Here is a 19,044-nt window from a genome sequence, read left to right on the forward strand (position 1 = left end):
ATCACAAGTTCACAAGTTCACAAGCTTATGTGAAGTACATCACAGCTTTGCGAGGTTTTGTGAACTCGTGAAGCAGTTAGTTCACAAGCAGTGTGAACTGCATTCCAAGTTCACAAGTTCACAAGCTTATGTGAACTACATCACAACTTTGCGAGGTTTTGTGAACTGGTGAAGCAGTTCACAAAAAGTGTGAGCTGCTTCACCAGTTCACAAGTTCACAAGCTTATGTGAACTACATCACAACTTTGCGAGGTATTGTGAACTTGTGAACACTAGAACCAGCTCACTTTCATTTGTAAGGTACATCACAAGTTCACAAGCTTTTGTGAACTATCTTGCCAGTTCACAACCAGAGCCCATTCACACTTGTGAGCTTAAGATTCATCATTACTTCAATTAAGATGTAGTTCACAAATTTTCACAAAAATGTGAGGTCCCAACCCTATTTCAGATCATGTCATTCATGTGACAATTGAAACCCCAAGTCATTCATGTGAGGAGAGCTATTAACTACCACACCCATTTCGAACCATCACGGTATTCTCCTCTGGACAAACCTCAACCTCAACCTCATTCTTCATCTCCAAGCATTCATTCATCTCTCCAGTCACATAATGGTACTCAAGACTCGTTCCAGTGCTAGAGCACTGTCAGGTACAAAGCAGAGCTCCGGATCGCGAGCTGTACGGGGCAAGAAGTCGAAGGCCTTGGGATTGCGCAACAGTCCAACTAAGAAACCAACTAGGAAATCAAATCGATCTACCAGTAATAATTCCAAGGATACAAGATCTTCTCGTCTTGAGAATCATACGACTCAGGTAGAGAGTGATAGTGAAGATGACTTGCCGGACAATGAGGACATTTACAAGGCATTGACATCCAACACTGACGAATCCAACACTGGCGATTTGGACTCCGACAATGAGGTTCTTGAAGCTCTTGCGAAGCGACCCACCAGAGCTCGCAGAGCTAATATGAAACGAGTCACCCGGGATAAATCTCAGCAAACCCCCCTTGCTAATCCTCTCGACGATCCTCACAATATAACTGCACGGCTTGAGGCACAGTTTGCCAACAGCCCTTCCAATCCCAATCCACTGGAGAATTTGGAACTCGATGATGAAGTAGAAGATAATTCAGTCCTGCCATCGATTCAAAATTATAAAGAGCTAGTTAAGGAGTGGCCAAGAAAGCGTATTACTACGGTTCAGAATTCACAGAAGAAGGTGACCTCGGTTCCTCCACATATCCTAGTCGAAGCAAAGGCAATCAAGAAACTTTATAAACATCATAAGAGGATGCTGGCGATGATGGGTAACATTACACCTTATACTTTAGATAAAAGCTTGTAAGTGTAATGTCAGACCGCTGTTTTCATGGTGGTAACAATCTGATCGGGAGTCCGTATCATATATTCAGGGGTGAGCTTGGAGGTACACGGTTTCCTGATGCATATCGTCTTTGGTTGAAATTTTCAGTGGAGGCTCGGAAACTAAAGAGTTAGTTCAGTTTTATCACCAAACAGTGGCTTCATGCTGATATTCCATTTGCCTTTGCAGTGCCCCGTAGAGGCCAGGCTGGAAATATATTAGCTAATTGTAACCGTAAGCTTGGTGCTGCCTGGAAAGCATTATTGGCGAATCAAAAGCGCGTGTTTCACCCTCGTGTCTTCTACACTTTATCTGGTCTTCCGGCCCCAACCAGCGACATGGACGACGATTAAGATGAACCTATTGATTTGTTGCCTGAGGATCGCGAGGAGCTCCAAGGGATATACGATGGAGCTGTCTGTGCTGCGAAGGTTCGCCAAGTGTATGCTAAGGCATCGAGTGGTATAACAGAAGGTCGAACAGTTCCCAAATACAATCAACTCTCTTTGAAGTGTGTTGAAAAGCTGCATAATCAGGTGTGTGTAATTTTAGTAATTATTATTATTATTAAATATCTGCTAATGAGAATTTCTTATACTAGATTGAAAACGAGGCGAATCGCATGGACTTTGGATACTACTTTCTCGCATCTAGTACCCATCCTGCCACTGGAGGTGATTCTGCGGATCCAGGGTGGTGTAAGGAGTATACGTCCAACGAAGAGTTGGCGGATTATGTGCGTAGTAAGAGCAATTTCCCCACCATATTTGCGGCACAGACGCAAGGTATCTCGGTCGACAAGGTGATTGCTAAAAAAATTGGCAAAGCGGAAAAGATGAAAATGAACCAGAAGCGTGTGGATCCTGGTGACAAGGTGAAGAGTGATCTAGCAGCATGTTTGAAATCAGCTTTAGGTGAGCCGGTTGTTTCACGTTTGTGGTAACAATGACTAATATGGACATACCTCTGCAGGAAAGGTATTGAAATTTGTTCCACCAGGTTTTCCTCGTGGACCGGACCCAGGTAAGCTTTTGTTTTGAAGGGATGGAAAGTGAAGATCAGGCAGCTGCCTGGGTCTAGCCTCCCCCCCGAAGTATTGAAATTAGGCTTTAACGCGATGAACAGTTGCCGGTCACTTTGGTTGAATGATCTCCAGGCTGGCCTATTTAGATTTGAGAAGATTCCTGAGGATCAGGACGACTTGATAGCTGATGATGAGGAGGAACGACATATTAGTGATAATCAGGGTAACTTGTTGGGGGATAATCATGAGGAACCATTGGAAAATGATGAACAACTTGGGCTTGGAATCGAAGAGGAACCAGAAGAATGGAAGGGGATTGGTGAAGATGAGACTGAGGGTGACTGATGAGACTTAATGATTTTGTGGATTACTTTGAATTAATCATGGGCGTTTATAGTTTTTTCTTCTCTCTCACTATTGTTCATCTTTTTTCATCTCCTCATTTTCTTTCTTGTTTTATTTCTTCCTCAGGTGACCAGCTCATCTTGTTTGTTCTCTATGATCGATGTTATTCCTTTCAACTATACATTTATTATGGATACAAATTTCATTTTCAAAAGTTATAGAAAATGAGATAGGAATACAATTTGGCTATTTGATGAGTTAAGTAAAGGGAGGCCCGTGCGAAATCGCTATGAGGGGGATCGAGAATTCTTTAGGTAATCGCTTGGACATGTATAGATGATGTCCAAGAACAGTGATGGCCTTAAGGATATGGTAGAGATGCTGAGAGTTTGGATCGATCAATCAATCAATCTTGACTAAATTGTGAGTTGCTATCGATCTTGACTATTTGAGGATCTTGAGATTGTACCTGTATGAATGGACGAAGCGTTGTGAAATGATCTTTATTTGTGTGAACTGGTAACTTATAGTATAGGGTGAGTTGTGGATCTTGAGTTGGTTGTGAAGTGATCTTTTAGTGTGAACTGGTAACTTGAGGTGATTGAGTTGTGAGCCTTTGTGAAGTTTTGTTCTTGTGACTCCTTGTGAAGTGGCCGTGAACTTATGGTCTTGGGTTGTTGTGAGATGTGAAGTGGTGAAGTTGGTCTGCGTGTTGGACTTAGTGAATTTGTGAAGTTTTGGTGGTGTCGGACGCGTCGGTAGGAGAAATATGGAGAAAAAACTTGGAAAAAAGTAGGCGCCCGACTTGTCGGACGCGTCGGCATTCTCTCGCAAAGAATATCGGCTTTTATCCGACCATAGAGTCTCGTTTTTCTTCGAATACTAGTCCAGAAGGCTAGTAGCTACAGGTGCCTGTAAGTCACATGGTGCAGTAGCTACACATGTAGCTTTGAAAAGCGCGTCAGCCTTTTCTTCATTTGACGTACACGTATTTCCATCGGACGTGAGTATCCTGCTTTACTTACCTATTTCATTCAATCTTTCTCATACTGATTTGGGTTTCCTTTTTTAGGTTATAGATTCTATTCTTCACAGCGATCGAAAGACGAAATATTATCAAGGGATTCAATTCACGGATGAAGATTGGGATTCAATTGAGAATCTTGTCAAGATTCTCGAGGTAAGTCTTTTGTTTTGATCTACATTTTGTTTTCACTGTCTTCTCATCTCTGATTCATTGTTTCCAGGTATTTGTCCATGCTACCAAGCGCATGGAAGGCAACTTCTCCTCTGGCTGTGTATTACTTGCAGAATACTCGCGCATTGTACACGAGGTTGACACCCTTAAAGATGCATGTGATGATCCTTACTTACAGAACATGCTCGGTGTGATGTTGACAAAACTTGAAGGCTATCAAGAAGAGGCCGTGGCCTCCGATGTAGTTGTTTTAGCTACTGTGCTCAACCCTCGTTTCCGTAAACGATTCTTTGATCTCAACTACCCCGATTCAGCTGTCCGAGCCAAGGAACTCTTCATCAATGCTTTTGAAAAAGCGTTGGCTGAGTGGCCTGAAGATCCGATCAATACCTCATCAGAAACATCGGAAATTAATCAGGATACCCCTAACCCTGCACCCATTCCGACTACTTCTTCACAATTTGACATCTTCACAACCGACGTCTCTACCCAGTCACCCTCTGATAAACGGCAAGAAGAACTCGGTGCCTACTTGGAAAGGTGCTCACTTGTTGCGAGCAGGCGAGAACAAGCTTCTCTGGTGGAAGGTGAGCTCAATCATCTAATATCTTATTCTCACTCTTGTTCTTTTATTTTTTACTAACAGTATCTTCATCTATAGGAGCATGAGAAACACTTCCCAGTCCTTGCTACATTAGCTCGCGACTACCTCGCATTATCGGCCACCTCGTGCGCATGCGAGAGGACGTTCTCTTCGGCAGCCGATATTGCGGTGCCTGGGTGTGGGTCTCTATCAGCAAAATCAATCACCATGCTGGTTGGTGTTCGTGAATGGTTGAAAGCGAAGATTACTTTAGTTACCGGTAAATTTGTTGAAGCGTGTGCTTATGTTAATGCGTATGAGTCTGACCAACGCAAGGGCAAGGGCAAGGGTAAAAATTAGAGTTATCTGCTTTACTTCATCATTCTGATTAAACACGACCTTAAACCCCCCAAAAAAACTTGTCCTTTTTCATTCAATCTATCTTCTTACTGATAAACAGGAGTTCGTATCAGTTTTAATCAATGTTGTGTGCTTTTCTTTTTTGCTAGTTTCATAAAAAACAACAAAACTTAAAAAAAAAAAATTCCTTTTCTTACTTTTTTTATCACTTCTACGTCCCCACTCAGCCCTTGAGAGTATTTTATGCAATCAACACGGGCTTTTTTAAAAAAATTGCTCTTTTTGCCGCTTTATTTCGCTATCAAGCCAAAAAAAAATCAACAGCGGAGCGGAGCGTTCACTAAAGCCGCACCGCTCTCAGATCTCATAGTGATCTGTTTTCTATAGCAAAGCAGTAGTGCTTTCTTACATAGCGCAAAACCGCTCCGCCCGTAAATATTGGAAATTTAGCGGATCGGAGCGGAGCGCCGTGGGTGTTGCTCCTCTTGACCAAATCCTCAATGTTGAAACTTGACATACACCACAGAGGTGTCTTGGCCGGCTACAGGCGGCCATGGCAGGCCAGCCGCAGACCGGAGAGCAAACGAAGGGTTGTGCAAATCGCGAGTTGCTCTGCTCGCGCGAGTGATACATGTGTGCGCAGGGGCGCAGCCAGTTGGTAATATGATAATATGATTACAGATGGACACATCCGTACAAACATCCCACAATAGGGCGGTTCAAGACAGATTTTGCAAACAGCTCGCCGGATATTGGCAAACCTAAATTTTAGGGGTGTGACACCCTTAAAATTTGCGTTCGCAGAGTGACAGTGTCTGTAAATTTAGGATTTATGACCTTCTCTTTTCAGGTCCAACGTCCGGAAAAGTCAGTTAGCTCCTCTTTTGTTGGATCAAACGGTCTTTTTTTTCAACATGAATGATTTTTTTTTCATATGTTTTGAATCACCTGGCCTCTTCATCTACCCTCCAACTGGTAATCTCGACCCCTGCTTCCAAACTATCATCCAGTTCACATCTTCAACACCAATCCACTTTTTCACCTCCATCATGCCTCGGGTATCTGACCGAGCAGCTGCGATACGAGATCTCACCATGTTATGTATGTTTGCTCATATGAATGCGGCCACCAACGATCCGGGAGATGGACACCACCCACTTGACCCTAGCGATGGCCGAATTGCCTACCCGGAAGATGAATTTATGGCAACGTTATTTGATGACCTGTTTGACGAGGAAGAGATGTGGGGAGACATGCTCACCACGGTCATCTCGAACCAATACCTGGAGCCTCGAATGCGTGTCCGACCAGCTAATCTCTTCGATCTACGGGATATGTTGCATTCTCGAAGAACCAACTTTCGTCAAGCTATGAGAACAACTCCAGAAGGTTTCGGCGCTCTTTTAGGCATGATTCACTTACATCCAATTTTTGTGTCAAACACCAACAATCCGCAACCTCCAGTGGAACAACAGCTTGCCATCACACTCGAGCGCCTCGGCAGTAACGGCAATGGAGCTTCAGTTGGTCGTTTTGCGAGGAACTACAAAGTGGCTCGCGGTTCTGTAGTCAACTGCACTCGGCGCGTAATAACGGCTATCTTACAAGCGGGGTCTCACTATGTCACATGGCCAAACTCAGACAGACGCAAAGCTATATCTAAGGTGCTGGAGCGAGATGGTTTCCCTGGCTGTGTGGGGTTTGTCGACGGAACTACCATTCCCCTCTTTCAGCGACCAGGACGTGATGGTGAAGTCTTTTTTGACAGAAAGCACCGTTATTCAATCAACATACAGATCATCTGTGACTGCGATCGCCGAATTACTTATGCTTATGGTGGATGGCCCGGTTCATGCTGTGACAGCACGGTTTATTCAAAAACAGATGTTGCTAACGCTCAAAACAAATATTTCGATAAAGGTATGTCACGTTTTCCTTTCACCCGTGGCATTCAAAGACTGTACTGACATGTTTACTGACTCGTTTCTGGTCAGGCGAATACATAATCGCCGATTCTGCATACATACCTTCTGACTCTGTGGTTCCCTCATACAAAGGCCAGGCAGGTGACGTTCAGCGCAACAGAGAGTTCAACTGGTGTGTGGCGAAGGCTCGTGTGCGCAATGAACATTGCATTGGTATTCTGAAGTCGAGATGGGCGTCGCTTCAGGGATTACGATTGGCATTAAATGAGAAAGAAGATATGTATCATATCTTACGATGGGTTCGAGTGTGCATCATTCTTCATAATATGCTGGCCCAACTCGGAAACGCATGGGAGGACGAGGACCAAGAACTGATAACTGCTGAACGAGGCGAGGCTGGTCAAGATAGATTTCGTGAATTAGAGTGTAATATTGCTATGGTTGAAAGAGGAAGAGCTCGACGTGAGGCTGTGCGAGACTACGCGGTGGCGTACAACTGGGAAAACGGCGGTCTTCCAATTGTGTAATCTTAATCCGTCCTCTGTTCAGTTTCTCGATGTAGACTCTTCAGTACTCTTTGATTGTAACTTGGCCCTTTTCATCCGATTGATGTCTTTCGATTTTGGCTAGCTCTCTGTTCAATTCAAAGAAAGTTTTTATTAAAGTCTAGCTCTCTGTTCAATTCAAAGAAAGTTTTTATTAAAGTCTAGCTCTCTGTTCAATTCAAAGAAAGTTTTTATTAAAGTCTAGCTCTCTGTTCAATTCAAAGAAAGTTTTTATTAAAGTTGTCGTGTGATTCGATGTTGTTATTTTGTTCTGGTCTTGTATCTCTTCTGGTCTTGTGTTTCTGCAATCGAATGTGAACAAGTCAGGAGTTGACACTTGACTTCATTTCAAAATGATATCAAGTGTGGTTTGTGAGCTTTTAAGCAGTTCAACGTGACTTTCCTTTTTAACATGACTTTTCTGTTGAACGTGACTTTTTTTTTAAACATCACTTTTATGTTTAACGTGAAGCTTTTAAGCAGTTCAACGTGACTTTCCTTTTTAACATGACTTTTCTGTTTAACGTGACTTTTTTTTAAACATCACTTTTATGTTTAACGTGACTTTTCTTTTTCAATTTTTGAGAACATTTTGAACTGGATTTCATTTCACAAACTGATTGATAACATATCATTTCTAATTCTAAATCACATAACAAGAAGATAACATTGCTCAAAATTTGATATTCGAGAACCAGATACAATCACATAACAAAAAGAGAAAAGTTATCTCTCAAAAATCGAAATAAGAGTACAATCGAAATGAGAGTACAAATACTTCAGGTCGGTCTGGAGACAGACAGAGGTCACAGGCCCGAGTTGAAACAAACAGATGTCATAGTCAGGCTGAGGTGCTCGCGCTATCACATCCAGAAGAAGGAGCAAAGATCAGCACCCAATCCAAAACTTTGGCCACTAGAAGAGGAGAGATAGCTTACATAGGCCCCACCTCGGGGTATACCAGGCGAAGATAGGCCTCAATTTCTTGAGGGGTCTTGCCCTCAAGAACCAGCTTTTCGCAAAAGGCTTTGCGCTCGTTGCGGGTAATGATAGCCATGCGATTGCGTTCCTCTTCGCGTAAGAGAGCCAATCGATTACGTTCTTCCTCACGTTCCAAGTAAAACTTTTCTTTGGCCCAACTGAGATCGGACTGTCGAGCTTCAGCCTCAGCCAGTTGTTTGGCGGCCTCAAACTCTTGGCGCCACTTGTTGGCAGACCGTAACATGTCAATCTTCGCCGCATTGCCAACTTGCATTGCGGTGGCCACAGGGTGTTTATAGTCCTTCCCTCGTACAGTTGAAGGATCAATTGAAGGGAGGGGATCGAGAGCGCGTCGAGCCAGAGTGGGACGTGCTGAACCACGACGTTGAGTTGAAGTGGTCATGGGTGCTGCGTTACCAGGGGTGTTCTCGTCTCCTGATGAGGAATCCATCGCACGCTCTTCCGCGGTTAACGTGTCTTTCTTCGAATATTTACGTTTGCTGACCTTCCGCGCAGGTGGTTTTGGGGGAGCCGCCGTTTGAGTTGAATCGTTCTTCGCGGCTCTGTTTGATGACTTCCTTGCCGACTGAGTGCATTTCGGGGTGGGTGGTGGTGAATCAACGTCGTTCTCGATGAAATTTCGATAGTGAGCATTCAGGTCATCTTCCGGGGTCGGGATTGGGTGATCTTTAGCCATTTGGGACTCGAAAAGGTCTTGATACGCTTCCAACTCTTCAGCATCAGGGCTTGAGAAACGATTGGTTGCAATTGGAGGTGGTAGACTATTTTTAGGTCGCGGAGTCATAACTTTGGAGGCATTCACATGGATTAGTTTGAAAAGTCGTCATTTCTTCTTAGATGAGCGAGATACGTACAAACGGGTTTGTTACCACCGGTGTTGTCTAGTACCATCGAGTTATCATGACCATCGGTTGTACTTCCTCCGTCGCTATTGGCGTCAGGCATGTGGTTCACATCGTTGGAGTTGGTGTTTCCAATGATGTCAACTTCATCGTCGTCGTCGTCGTCATTGGCGAAAAGCGCAACTGGGTCGATGCCGGTGTCGAGAATCCCAAAAGCGTTGACATTCCCCTTGTCTCGAAACAAAGCGTCCATCTCGCTAAAGCATGGGCACATGCTCTCCAAAAGCTGGTCCATTGTGCAATTCCCGTCTGCCACGTTTTTGGCAGACAAACCACTACCCGTTTTCTTACTGAAAGCCTTGGTGCTATGATATTTCGACTTATAGCGTTTCAAACGTTGCTGTAATACCCTTCCGTTCAGACGCATGTTGGTAGAGTTGTGTCTTATGTTGTAGTTGTTGTTCAACTTGATCGCAAGTGAGTTCAAAATGGTGGAGGGATTCATTGGCATGCCAGACACTCTGGTCTGGCTCCCGCCGCCGAAGATAGAGTTGCATATGTTGGGTTTACTGAGGTATGCGACAATAGTTTGATAATCGACAATGTCCAAAGGAGGGCTGTCCCGGTTCGGTTTGGCGGGCGCAGTCATGGAGACACTGCTAGCGCGTTTTTGAGCGGCGACTCGAGACCTTTTGATCGCCGCAGGAGTAGCTCGAGAGGTGGAGGATATTCCGGATGCAAGCAGGTCTTCCTCAATTTGAGCGCGAGTGCGACAATTTCTCTAGCAGAACAGAGAATTCGCGAGGTCAGCAACCATTTATTTCAGTAGACATGGTTCAATCAAAACACATACCTTGGAAGGCGCGGTGGGAGTTGGTGACATGATATTCGAAGATCACGGGAAGGTAGGGTGATGAGAAAAAGGAAGAGTGGAAAATGATGATGATGGAAGAAGATTTGAAGATGGAGATAAAGGAATCGAAAAAATGAGATGATGGGCCACGTATCGAAAGGAGATCTGAAACTAACCCAAGCGTTGAAGGACCTATGCCGTCTTTGAAAGCCTAACCCCAGTGATCCAAGAAACAGGGCGAATCCAAACCGAACGTTAGGCGGCGAATGCTGAGCTGGCGTGCTATCGAGAGGGGCGGTGACAGGGTGAAAGGCCAGGATCAAGCCTGATCCGTGAGGTCGGAAATGTGGTACAAGGCAAACCCGGATAACACCCCACCTCGCAAACCCAAAGGATCAAACAAACCCTTTCGAGAGAGGCTTTTATTAAGGTACACACACTGAAAAAAAAGAAACCCAAAAAAAAACGAAAAAAACTGCCACTGTGTTCCTTTTTTTTATATAATGAAAAGCTCTAAAATTATAAAGGCTAAAGAAGAGATCGCGAGTGCGTGAACCAGCTCTAGAGCTGGTTCACGAAAATTAAAATAATACTTATAATTTTAAGGCACCGAGCAACTCTTAAAACTCTAAGACAGGCTGTAAACGGTCTACTTGAACCGCCCTAATGATTTATCCCACACTCATCGTCCTTATCCCACACTCATTGTCATTGGTGATCATCATACTCCCTCAAGCCCGATGCAAAACGCACCAACACAGCACCTCGGACCAGCGTAGACGGCGTACGCCGATAATCAATGACAGCCGAGGTTAATCGGCGTAAAATTCCTGCCCCTGCCGCCGAGTCCGGCTACATACTTGGTATGACCACTGAACGATGTGACTTGCGGAACTAACAAGGCAAACACACCAAAGTTTTACTCGTTTCCTAGACAAATCGAGCCACGATTGGACACACGATTGGACACACTTGGAAGAGGATGAGCATTTAATTTGCCGGTGCACCAAGGTCACATCGGCGGTAGGACTTCATTGTATTCAGCACCTTGGCCATGGCTTTTCCTTCTTCACAGCATCCTTATAAACCACATGATAAGTCAGCCCGTATCATAACATCCATCCTTTTGTATTGATACGTTTATCCATTGTGTTTCATCACCTTCACACCTTAACTCACCTCCTTTACTTACATAGTCACGTTTATCATTCATCATTAATCAAGCACCCTGTGAGGCTATATTATATAATTTTCTACTGATATTATATTGCATTTTATTTCTTATACGTTTATGCCACCGGTAGGACCTCCAATTCACTTGAATCCCATCAAGCAAAACCTACCTTTACCTATCCCCGTACCGCGTCAAGAAACCGGCCAGTACTGTGTATCCAATAGCTGCAAACACCCTTGTCCCCATAGCACCACTTACTACCAGCCCAAGGGAACGTTTCGATTTCCGTCAATCGGCATACGTGTGGGTACCGGTCACTTGCCCTCATACGAATTCTTGTATCATATTGTTGATATAGTATCTCCCTCCTATCCGATGACCATTGTGAATGTTCTAGTGCCGATTCGATAATACCTACTATCGGCAATACAACGCCCAAGAGTACAAGCTAGAGGTTCTACGTCATAACCACACCATGGCCAACATCACGTTAATTGACCCAACCATCACCTCACCAACAACACAACCGCGAACCATCTCACAGTCTCGCGCAAAGTCCTCCAGACGGCCACCTAAACACCGACCAGAAGATATGTGCCGGGGTCGCGATGGCCAGACGGCCGAAGGACACACTGTGCGCAAGAACGCTGGTTGCGCCATTGATGCGTGTTCAAAGGTATGTCATGTATAACTTCTTACCCACCACCTTTGATCAATCGCCCTGCTGACAAACTGGACATGTAAGTGTTGTGTGGCGTTCCTTCCACAGGGGATTTTCTGTGGCAAGCACGAGTCGATGGCAAAGACTAAAGCTAAGAAACTGAATAACCAAGCAGCCCAGCCGGTTTTGTCTCAGTTGCCCTTGACTAACAACGATACAACTCCCAGCGGTGCCGGGACCAATGCCACTGCGCGTTTAACTCAAGCTGTTCGAAGCTTTTACCGCGAACTCAGTTCACCCGAGTATGCCAAGTTCCGAAGCATCTCAATCCAGAAACAAGCCGAAGAACGTCTCCTTCAAGACCGAATGAACATTGCCCGAAAGAATGTATCCATGTTTGTTTGGTCTTCTCTCGACAAGGTATCTACTCATTACTCCAATATCTTTCTTTTACATGTCTTCCTTCCGAGCAGTGACTTGACTTATAAATCATAATCATGTTGTACCTACCATAGGACCATACTTCCAAGTGTAGTTTTTGGCGAGTACCTGCCCCTCAATGGCCATTGTTGGCACTTCAGGAAAGCGAAGTCTTCACCGCGCTTGTGAAAAATCAGCTTGGAGAAGACTGGAATGGCACGTTCCAAGTTTGGAACGTTGTGGTGAGCAAGATCTCTACTTAAGCAAAAAAATTTAAAAATTATGTGGAAACTCGAGTTTTTGGTCAAAGGCACTATTATTATTGGGGTTGTTAGTCATCAAGGTTATTAAAGTTGATTCATTATTTTCATTTCATTATCTTTCAGAATATATATTTACATAAGCAATTGATAAGATCATTTAAGAGCAAAGAAAAATTCGAAAAGATCAATAAAAATAGTAAAAGAGTGAAAATCATATTAAGAGAATTAGTAAGAAGGGATTTGAGGAAGAAGAACATTTAGTTTGGATCTTTAAGAATGGAAACTGTTATGAAAAGAATGAAAGAGGAAGAAGAATATAAAGCAAGTTGGAGAAAAATTTGAAAATATGGGTATGAAAGCTTGGAAAGTGGTTTTTAGCTTATTAATAGAAGAGATATTGGTTCAGGAAGGTTTTGTTGTGAAAGAGAAGGATCACATTATTCATCAACAACTTTAATCATGAGGATTGATAAGGGAGGTGTGAAGTTATTCAAGAAAAGGGAAATTTTGAAGAAGGGTACTATGGTATTAATTCCTGTGTAGTGATGTCATTGATGGATTGGTTGCGCCAAGAGTTTTTCAGAAGGATTTTAGTGCTGTGTGATTGATTGGAGCGCTGTGGAATGATCTTTTGATAGAAGGAAAATCATTATTAGACGTGAAAATAGTCAAAATTCATCAAAAATGGGAGTTTTTAGTTAATTACATATGGTAAAACTTGTCAGAATTGGGTGTGTGATAGTTCATTCGACGCAGAATCATTGGTTTCATAATGTACAATCTTTAAATCATTAGTAGCGGAGGAGTAGTGAAAAAGTTATAAGGCAACAAAGAAACTGGAGTGAATTTCGAATTTGGAGGTTACATGTGACATTTACATGACAAAACCTTATTTTTGCAATCTTTACAACTCAATAACTTATTCATCACACATCAGAAATAGGTGATATAGGGGTGATAAATGATCAGAATAACAAGGGCTATCAAATGAGCTATAGTAATCCAAAATTGAACAACTTTACAAAAAAATTCGTAATTCCAAAAATGGATTTCAGCTATGAATATTAGGAAAAAATCACCTGTATTCATCATAAGAAGATCTGTTCATCATTTATTCACATCAATTGATCAAATTCACGCCTTGAATCATTACAAACAATAATCTTTATGACATCATATGATTACATTGGAGGATACTCTGTTGATTTTGACGGTTTTTGAGGGTTTTTGGAGGTTGTTGACCATTGTTGAAGGTTGTTGGAGAGTTATATACTATTGTTAAGGATTTTACGGGCCTTTGTTCCCCTTTTTACTCATCTTATACGTTTGTTAGAGTGTTTTTAATCATCATTAAATTACTTTACCAGTACTAAGTTCACTAAATAGCCCCTTTACATCAAAGGAGAGATTTCTTTACGTGTGATAAGACTACAAGTCTTCATTTGGAATAACAATCAAACTGATTGTTGCTTGCTAGTAATTAAAATTGTGTTTTGTTGTGTTCAAATTGGAATAACACTACAATAGTGTTGAGATTTCTTTATTTCTAAAACTCACGGGAATAATACTTGAATTAAGTATTGAGACATATTTCTCTGGTGCCTTATCCCAAAGAATTCAGCAAAACCCCGTGTTGGTTCTTTCAAAGAGGCAGTCTTAGGCAACTTCTACTAGATACTTTATTAATAGATTATCCCTCTTTAAGCTCTGTAAAGCTCTTGTTGAGCTTTAAGTTCTACAACGTAGAAGAACAACTATGGGTCAGTAGGTCTTGTTTTTGCTTCTCCCTTGTTTCCAAACTCACCCGACTTTCACTCAGATGAACATTCAGGAAACCACCGTGGAATTATATCAGGAAGATCATCGTAAAATCCTTATAATATTTCCTGGTATCTCCACTTACCAATGCAAAGACCTTGATCGCCACAAAGCCTCTATTGACCAAATGTCCAATCACACTGCAATGGACATCTTGCGATTCATCACCCACCCCTCAAATCATCACACACCACCGTCCGTCCCATCAATGACAGGATTATTGTCATCCACTGGAGCCAATACGCGTGGACCTGGATCGAATACCAATCCACTGGTGCTTGACACTCCGCCTGCTAATAACGACACACCTAATCCACCAAACTTTAACATCCCTGATACACCACCGTCTCCTAATTCATCACTTCCTGCACCTGAGGAAGCACTCACTCCAGTTGTGAACGGCGCTTGGCCGGATGGCGTAAGAATGACCCAAATGTTGTGATTTTTAGAACTCACTACAGGTCCCGAACCGTTACGTATCAAACAAGGTTGGGAGCGGGTTTTTGGCAGCAGATACACGTATATGGCTTCTACTGTTTCGCATTACAGAAGATGGTTATCAACCATAGGTCATCAGGAATTGTCTGCATATGTTGAAAGAGGTGGTCATCGCAGTGTTAAGGAAGGTAAAGTGTTCTTTTGCGAGGCATGGAAGCAACTTGATCGCCGTATTACCAGTAGCTCTCGTCGATCAAAGCGTTTTTGATTAGTTATCACTTATTTTCTTCACATTCACTTTCTACCTTTCTCCTCTTGATGCTTCACATACTATCGTTAATCATGTTGTCCAAATTATTAAGCCTAATTCCACTCATATTCAGTCTATTTTTCATTTATTATTGTATATATTCCATTGTATATATTGTATGTACAAATTTTGACCAATGTGCATAATTGTCAAATATTTCAGTAATTTTAATAAAGACTTTGGCCCTGTCCGTAACATATGAGGATATCATTCTAATAAACGTCTGCTTACTTAGTGAATGTAATTTGGTCATGAAATACAACACTCGTGAACTGTGAACAGTGGCATTATTTGCCTTTTTAATCTGAAGTTGATAACTCATGAACCGATCAAGCTCTTTCCTGCCCCGATCACTCCTATCACTTTACATTTTATTTGACAAATATGTAGTGATAAGCATAGGATTTAGGCCCTCTAATGATAATTAGATGGACAATTGATGGAACCAGATAGGAGTTGTGGTTAATCATAACTAATCTGACATAAATCGGCAAATTATGCAACAGAAGCCAAATACACCAATAAACAAAATGGCATTAAAACCCAGGAACACTAAACCAACTTCGAACAAAAAGTGATAGATTACACAGGCTATGTTGAATTATTATAGAAGGAAATAATTCATTATAATGATAATATAATTTCATAACAGAGAAACGCAAGTCTCAATCTTACATTACTCATTTCAATCTTATGTTTCCAAGATGTTCACACAGCTCATTACAATCATGTTGTTCAGGAAATAGTACAAACGCGCGGTTGACAATATCTGCCATAGCTGAGCTTTCGCGGCTGTGATATGGGGTGGAGCTATACCAGTTGATGATTCATCAATTATGTATAATATTGGAGACGTAAATATGAAACATTATTAAATATTTTGGCTTACTTTTTGGTAAAGCATACGACATTGCTTAGCCTCCCATGCTCATCGCAATCCAGGTTGGAAATCACAGTTTTGCTGTCACTGAGATCGTACACATAATGTATGAAAGCTTGAATTATTTTAGTCCACGGTTGATATTCCATTGGCAGGTTGTTGAAGTTGTCTTTCAGCACATATCGATGACTAAACTGATCAGTTATGCCCTCACATAACATCCATCTAGGTTCATCATCATAAGTAGAACCCGTCGACTGCAATATATGTACGGGCTGAATCTAATAAAGGTGTAAAATAAAATGATAAGGACAATGTCAAGTGAAATAGTAACAGTCTCGCAAACCAGAGGGCATATCCACTCACCGACAAAGATAAGCACTCATGGTGCCATTTCTGGTGTATAGCATTCATTCTATCGCTATGATCTCTTCTCTTAATGAAGAACATTTGTTTGAATTCTTTCAACGCCATTGCGGCGTACCGGTTGCTGTGCGCGCGGTCAAAACAATGTGGTCGACCTTGTGAAGGCAGTTCGCCCCATGATGAATGAAACTTGAGGAATCGGAGTCCTTTAACGTCACTCTCGCGGTGATGTACATATATCTTACGCACTATCCATTCACTGCCAATATACCTAGGCACTAATTGATACCCGCTGTAAGTGACTTGGTCTTCGAGGTAGTTAACAACCTCATATTGATCATAAAATGTAAACAGTGAGTTAGGATCTATTAACTTTTTCAATACTCGGTAGAGAGTTCCTTCTTCTTTACGCCCTAAATCTTCTATAAGTTCAAAGTACGGAACCGGGTTTTCAGCGCCTGAGGTTGCGTTATATTCTATGCACAAATATAGACAATAATTTAGTATGCGACACATACAAAGTGTGATAAACAAACAATTACCTGCAGATATATCCATGGAACTCAAGCTATGTAAGCTATCATCAACACACTCCACAGCATGATGTTCAATCAAGTGTTTGCCAGGTTCGCCAGTGGAGGATGAAATCAAACTGAGATCGCCCTGGCCAGGATTTGCACGGTCAACAGAGTCGTCGGAGATTGTGTGATCGGTGGAACGATCTTCTTCATGAAGGTTTGAAAAACTACAATCGTTGAGGACTGGTAAAACACCGGAGTCTACTGTGCTAACATTCGGTGAAACAGACATTGCGGAATTAGGAATGGTGAAGGGAGGAGCTTCAAAAGCGGCTTTGCACTTTTAGTTTAAGATACATCTCACACATTATGATGAACGTGTGGACATAGACAACCTGTGACGTCACACTTATACGACGTATAACCGCGGTATTTGATGCAAAGTGACCAAACCTATGACAGATGAATTGTGGCATTTTCACGATAGTGAGTGCTAAATTTGGTTTGTAGCAGGTAAGTGATTGATGATTATGGGCAATTGTTTATGATCAACATTCTAACCATTATGATCGTTTGTGTTGTGGCAACGTCTCCACTCACTCAAGCAAAGGAGCGAAGATTTCAAAGATAGGCGGAGTAAAAAGGAATGAAATCTGTAATATATAAGTATTACAGGTTAATAGAATTAAATATCCGATAACATTATTTACCAATAAAAATAGATATTAAGACACGCAAGGGTAGTTAGTACTGCGAAGGACAGGCACGTAGGTTCTAAGTAAGCAAAGGAGCCAAAATTACAAAGGTAGTTGTTGTAAAAAATTTGAACTTCATAATAATATAAGTGTCACAGTATATTATCAGAATTCAATATTCGATGTCAATATTTACCAACAAAAATAGATATTAAGATGTGGAAGGGTATTACTGCGAAATAGTGGGACTCTTGACTAGATGCCAATCACGTAGGTTAGTTACTGATAGGAGACGACACATACTCGATATTACCAACAAAAGTAACATTAGAACGTTTTTCTATCTTTTCAACTAGGTCAGTGTTATGTATAAATATCATTTCCTCTAAAAAGAAATTGTATCTTGTAGGGTGCATGGTTCTGCACATTGAGTCGAATTTCCCAAACCATGAGTTTGCAATTTTGCCTGCGGAGGTGTTGAACAACCAAGAACCCGAGGTTTTCTTGAGCTCTGGGAAAAGGTTGGGATCGTTGTTAGTACGACAGGCAGTATGGGTTTCTTTGTGCGACTTGATGTGGAAAGCATCAACCGGGAGGAGGGTATCACGAAAAGCAGCTGCATCTGTGGGGTTTGATTGTATGTGCGAATACAGTCCACAGGCGTTGTCGTAGAATATTACCTGCGGCATCTCCTGAGGAAATACTTCTCGGATGAAGTCCTGTGTCGAGTGTAGTTTTGAAAGAATAATTATATGTTATGTACCTTTACTGTATTTATTTATAATATTATCAAATAATGTAAATAGCACACACCTTTACTTTAGGGACTGTTTCAGATCTGTAGAAAGTTTTGCAAGCGATTATGACTCCGCAAGGTGCTACCATGAGCTGCTCATTGTGGGTGCGACCTCGAGAGAGTAACAAGCGGGGAGTTGTGTCGTTTTCGCCGCCGTCACGAGCCCCTTCGTGTTTGTGTTCTTCCACGTTGCCATACATCAAATCTTCTTCTGAAAGTTCCACCTCGCCTGTTTTGGCCGAGACCATAAGGCTAGGGTCCATGTTGATACTAGTATTAGGGCGAATGGTACGTTTGCGTAGTCCAAATAAAGAAGAGTTCCTTTTGACAAAAGCTTTGTGAGCTGCAATGTGATCAGTGTCATTGCAGGTTGCAGTTCCAGGGCGTACGGCTTTTAGGCACGGCTGGGCTTGACAAATCCCTTTTAATAGGGCGGTGTGAGTTGGGCAATAACGCGCATTTGTCTTTGCCAGATGTTCACTGCAGTAGTTTTCAGCGCTGCCAGGGTTGAAGTGTTTGATTTGATCAGGTGAGGCGCTACAGCACCAGTGTCCAACGGTGATTCCATCGGTGACCATTGCGCGCAAGACTATCAAAAATATCAGTATATTGTATACACGTGTTTGATGATCATAAACGTTTACACTTACTCTTGGCT

The 19,044-nt window shown here is 42.2% G+C and overlaps 5 protein-coding genes across 5 annotated transcripts; 3 read left to right on the top strand and 2 right to left on the bottom strand.

Annotated features, from left to right (window-relative positions):
• Positions 1-614: 614 nt before the first annotated feature.
• Positions 615-2,739, top strand: MELLADRAFT_93877 (uncharacterized protein; the record flags this gene model as incomplete). The annotated part of the gene is made up of 7 exons (XM_007416582.1): positions 615-1,348; positions 1,420-1,499; positions 1,560-1,604; positions 1,725-1,906; positions 1,972-2,284; positions 2,370-2,393; positions 2,465-2,739. The coding sequence occupies 7 exons, from the start codon at positions 615-617 to the stop codon at positions 2,737-2,739; spliced, it is 1,653 nt and encodes a 550-aa protein (XP_007416644.1).
• Positions 2,740-7,544: 4,805 nt separating this feature from the next.
• MELLADRAFT_112165 (uncharacterized protein) lies at positions 7,545-9,297 on the bottom strand (the record flags this gene model as incomplete). Its single annotated transcript, XM_007416626.1, has 3 exons — positions 7,545-7,559; positions 8,837-9,138; positions 9,207-9,297. The coding sequence occupies 3 exons, from the start codon at positions 9,295-9,297 to the stop codon at positions 7,545-7,547; spliced, it is 408 nt and encodes a 135-aa protein (XP_007416688.1).
• Positions 9,298-11,696: 2,399 nt separating this feature from the next.
• Positions 11,697-14,388, top strand: MELLADRAFT_93878 (uncharacterized protein; the record flags this gene model as incomplete). The annotated part of the gene is made up of 5 exons (XM_007416583.1): positions 11,697-11,897; positions 11,967-12,302; positions 12,398-12,538; positions 14,312-14,325; positions 14,385-14,388. The coding sequence occupies 5 exons, from the start codon at positions 11,697-11,699 to the stop codon at positions 14,386-14,388; spliced, it is 696 nt and encodes a 231-aa protein (XP_007416645.1).
• A 518-nt stretch (positions 14,389-14,906) lies between these two features.
• MELLADRAFT_93879 (uncharacterized protein) lies at positions 14,907-15,089 on the top strand (the record flags this gene model as incomplete). Its single annotated transcript, XM_007416584.1, has 1 exon — positions 14,907-15,089. The coding sequence occupies one exon, from the start codon at positions 14,907-14,909 to the stop codon at positions 15,087-15,089; it is 183 nt and encodes a 60-aa protein (XP_007416646.1).
• Positions 15,090-15,811: 722 nt separating this feature from the next.
• Positions 15,812-17,187, bottom strand: MELLADRAFT_93880 (uncharacterized protein; the record flags this gene model as incomplete). Its single annotated transcript, XM_007416625.1, has 4 exons — positions 15,812-15,941; positions 16,021-16,292; positions 16,378-16,853; positions 16,920-17,187. The coding sequence occupies 4 exons, from the start codon at positions 17,185-17,187 to the stop codon at positions 15,812-15,814; spliced, it is 1,146 nt and encodes a 381-aa protein (XP_007416687.1).
• Positions 17,188-19,044: the final 1,857 nt, after the last annotated feature.

Source organism: Melampsora larici-populina (assembly GCF_000204055.1).
Source record: "Melampsora larici-populina 98AG31 unplaced genomic scaffold MELLAscaffold_62, whole genome shotgun sequence".
Classification (NCBI taxonomy): Eukaryota; Fungi; Basidiomycota; class Pucciniomycetes; order Pucciniales; family Melampsoraceae; genus Melampsora; species Melampsora laricis-populina.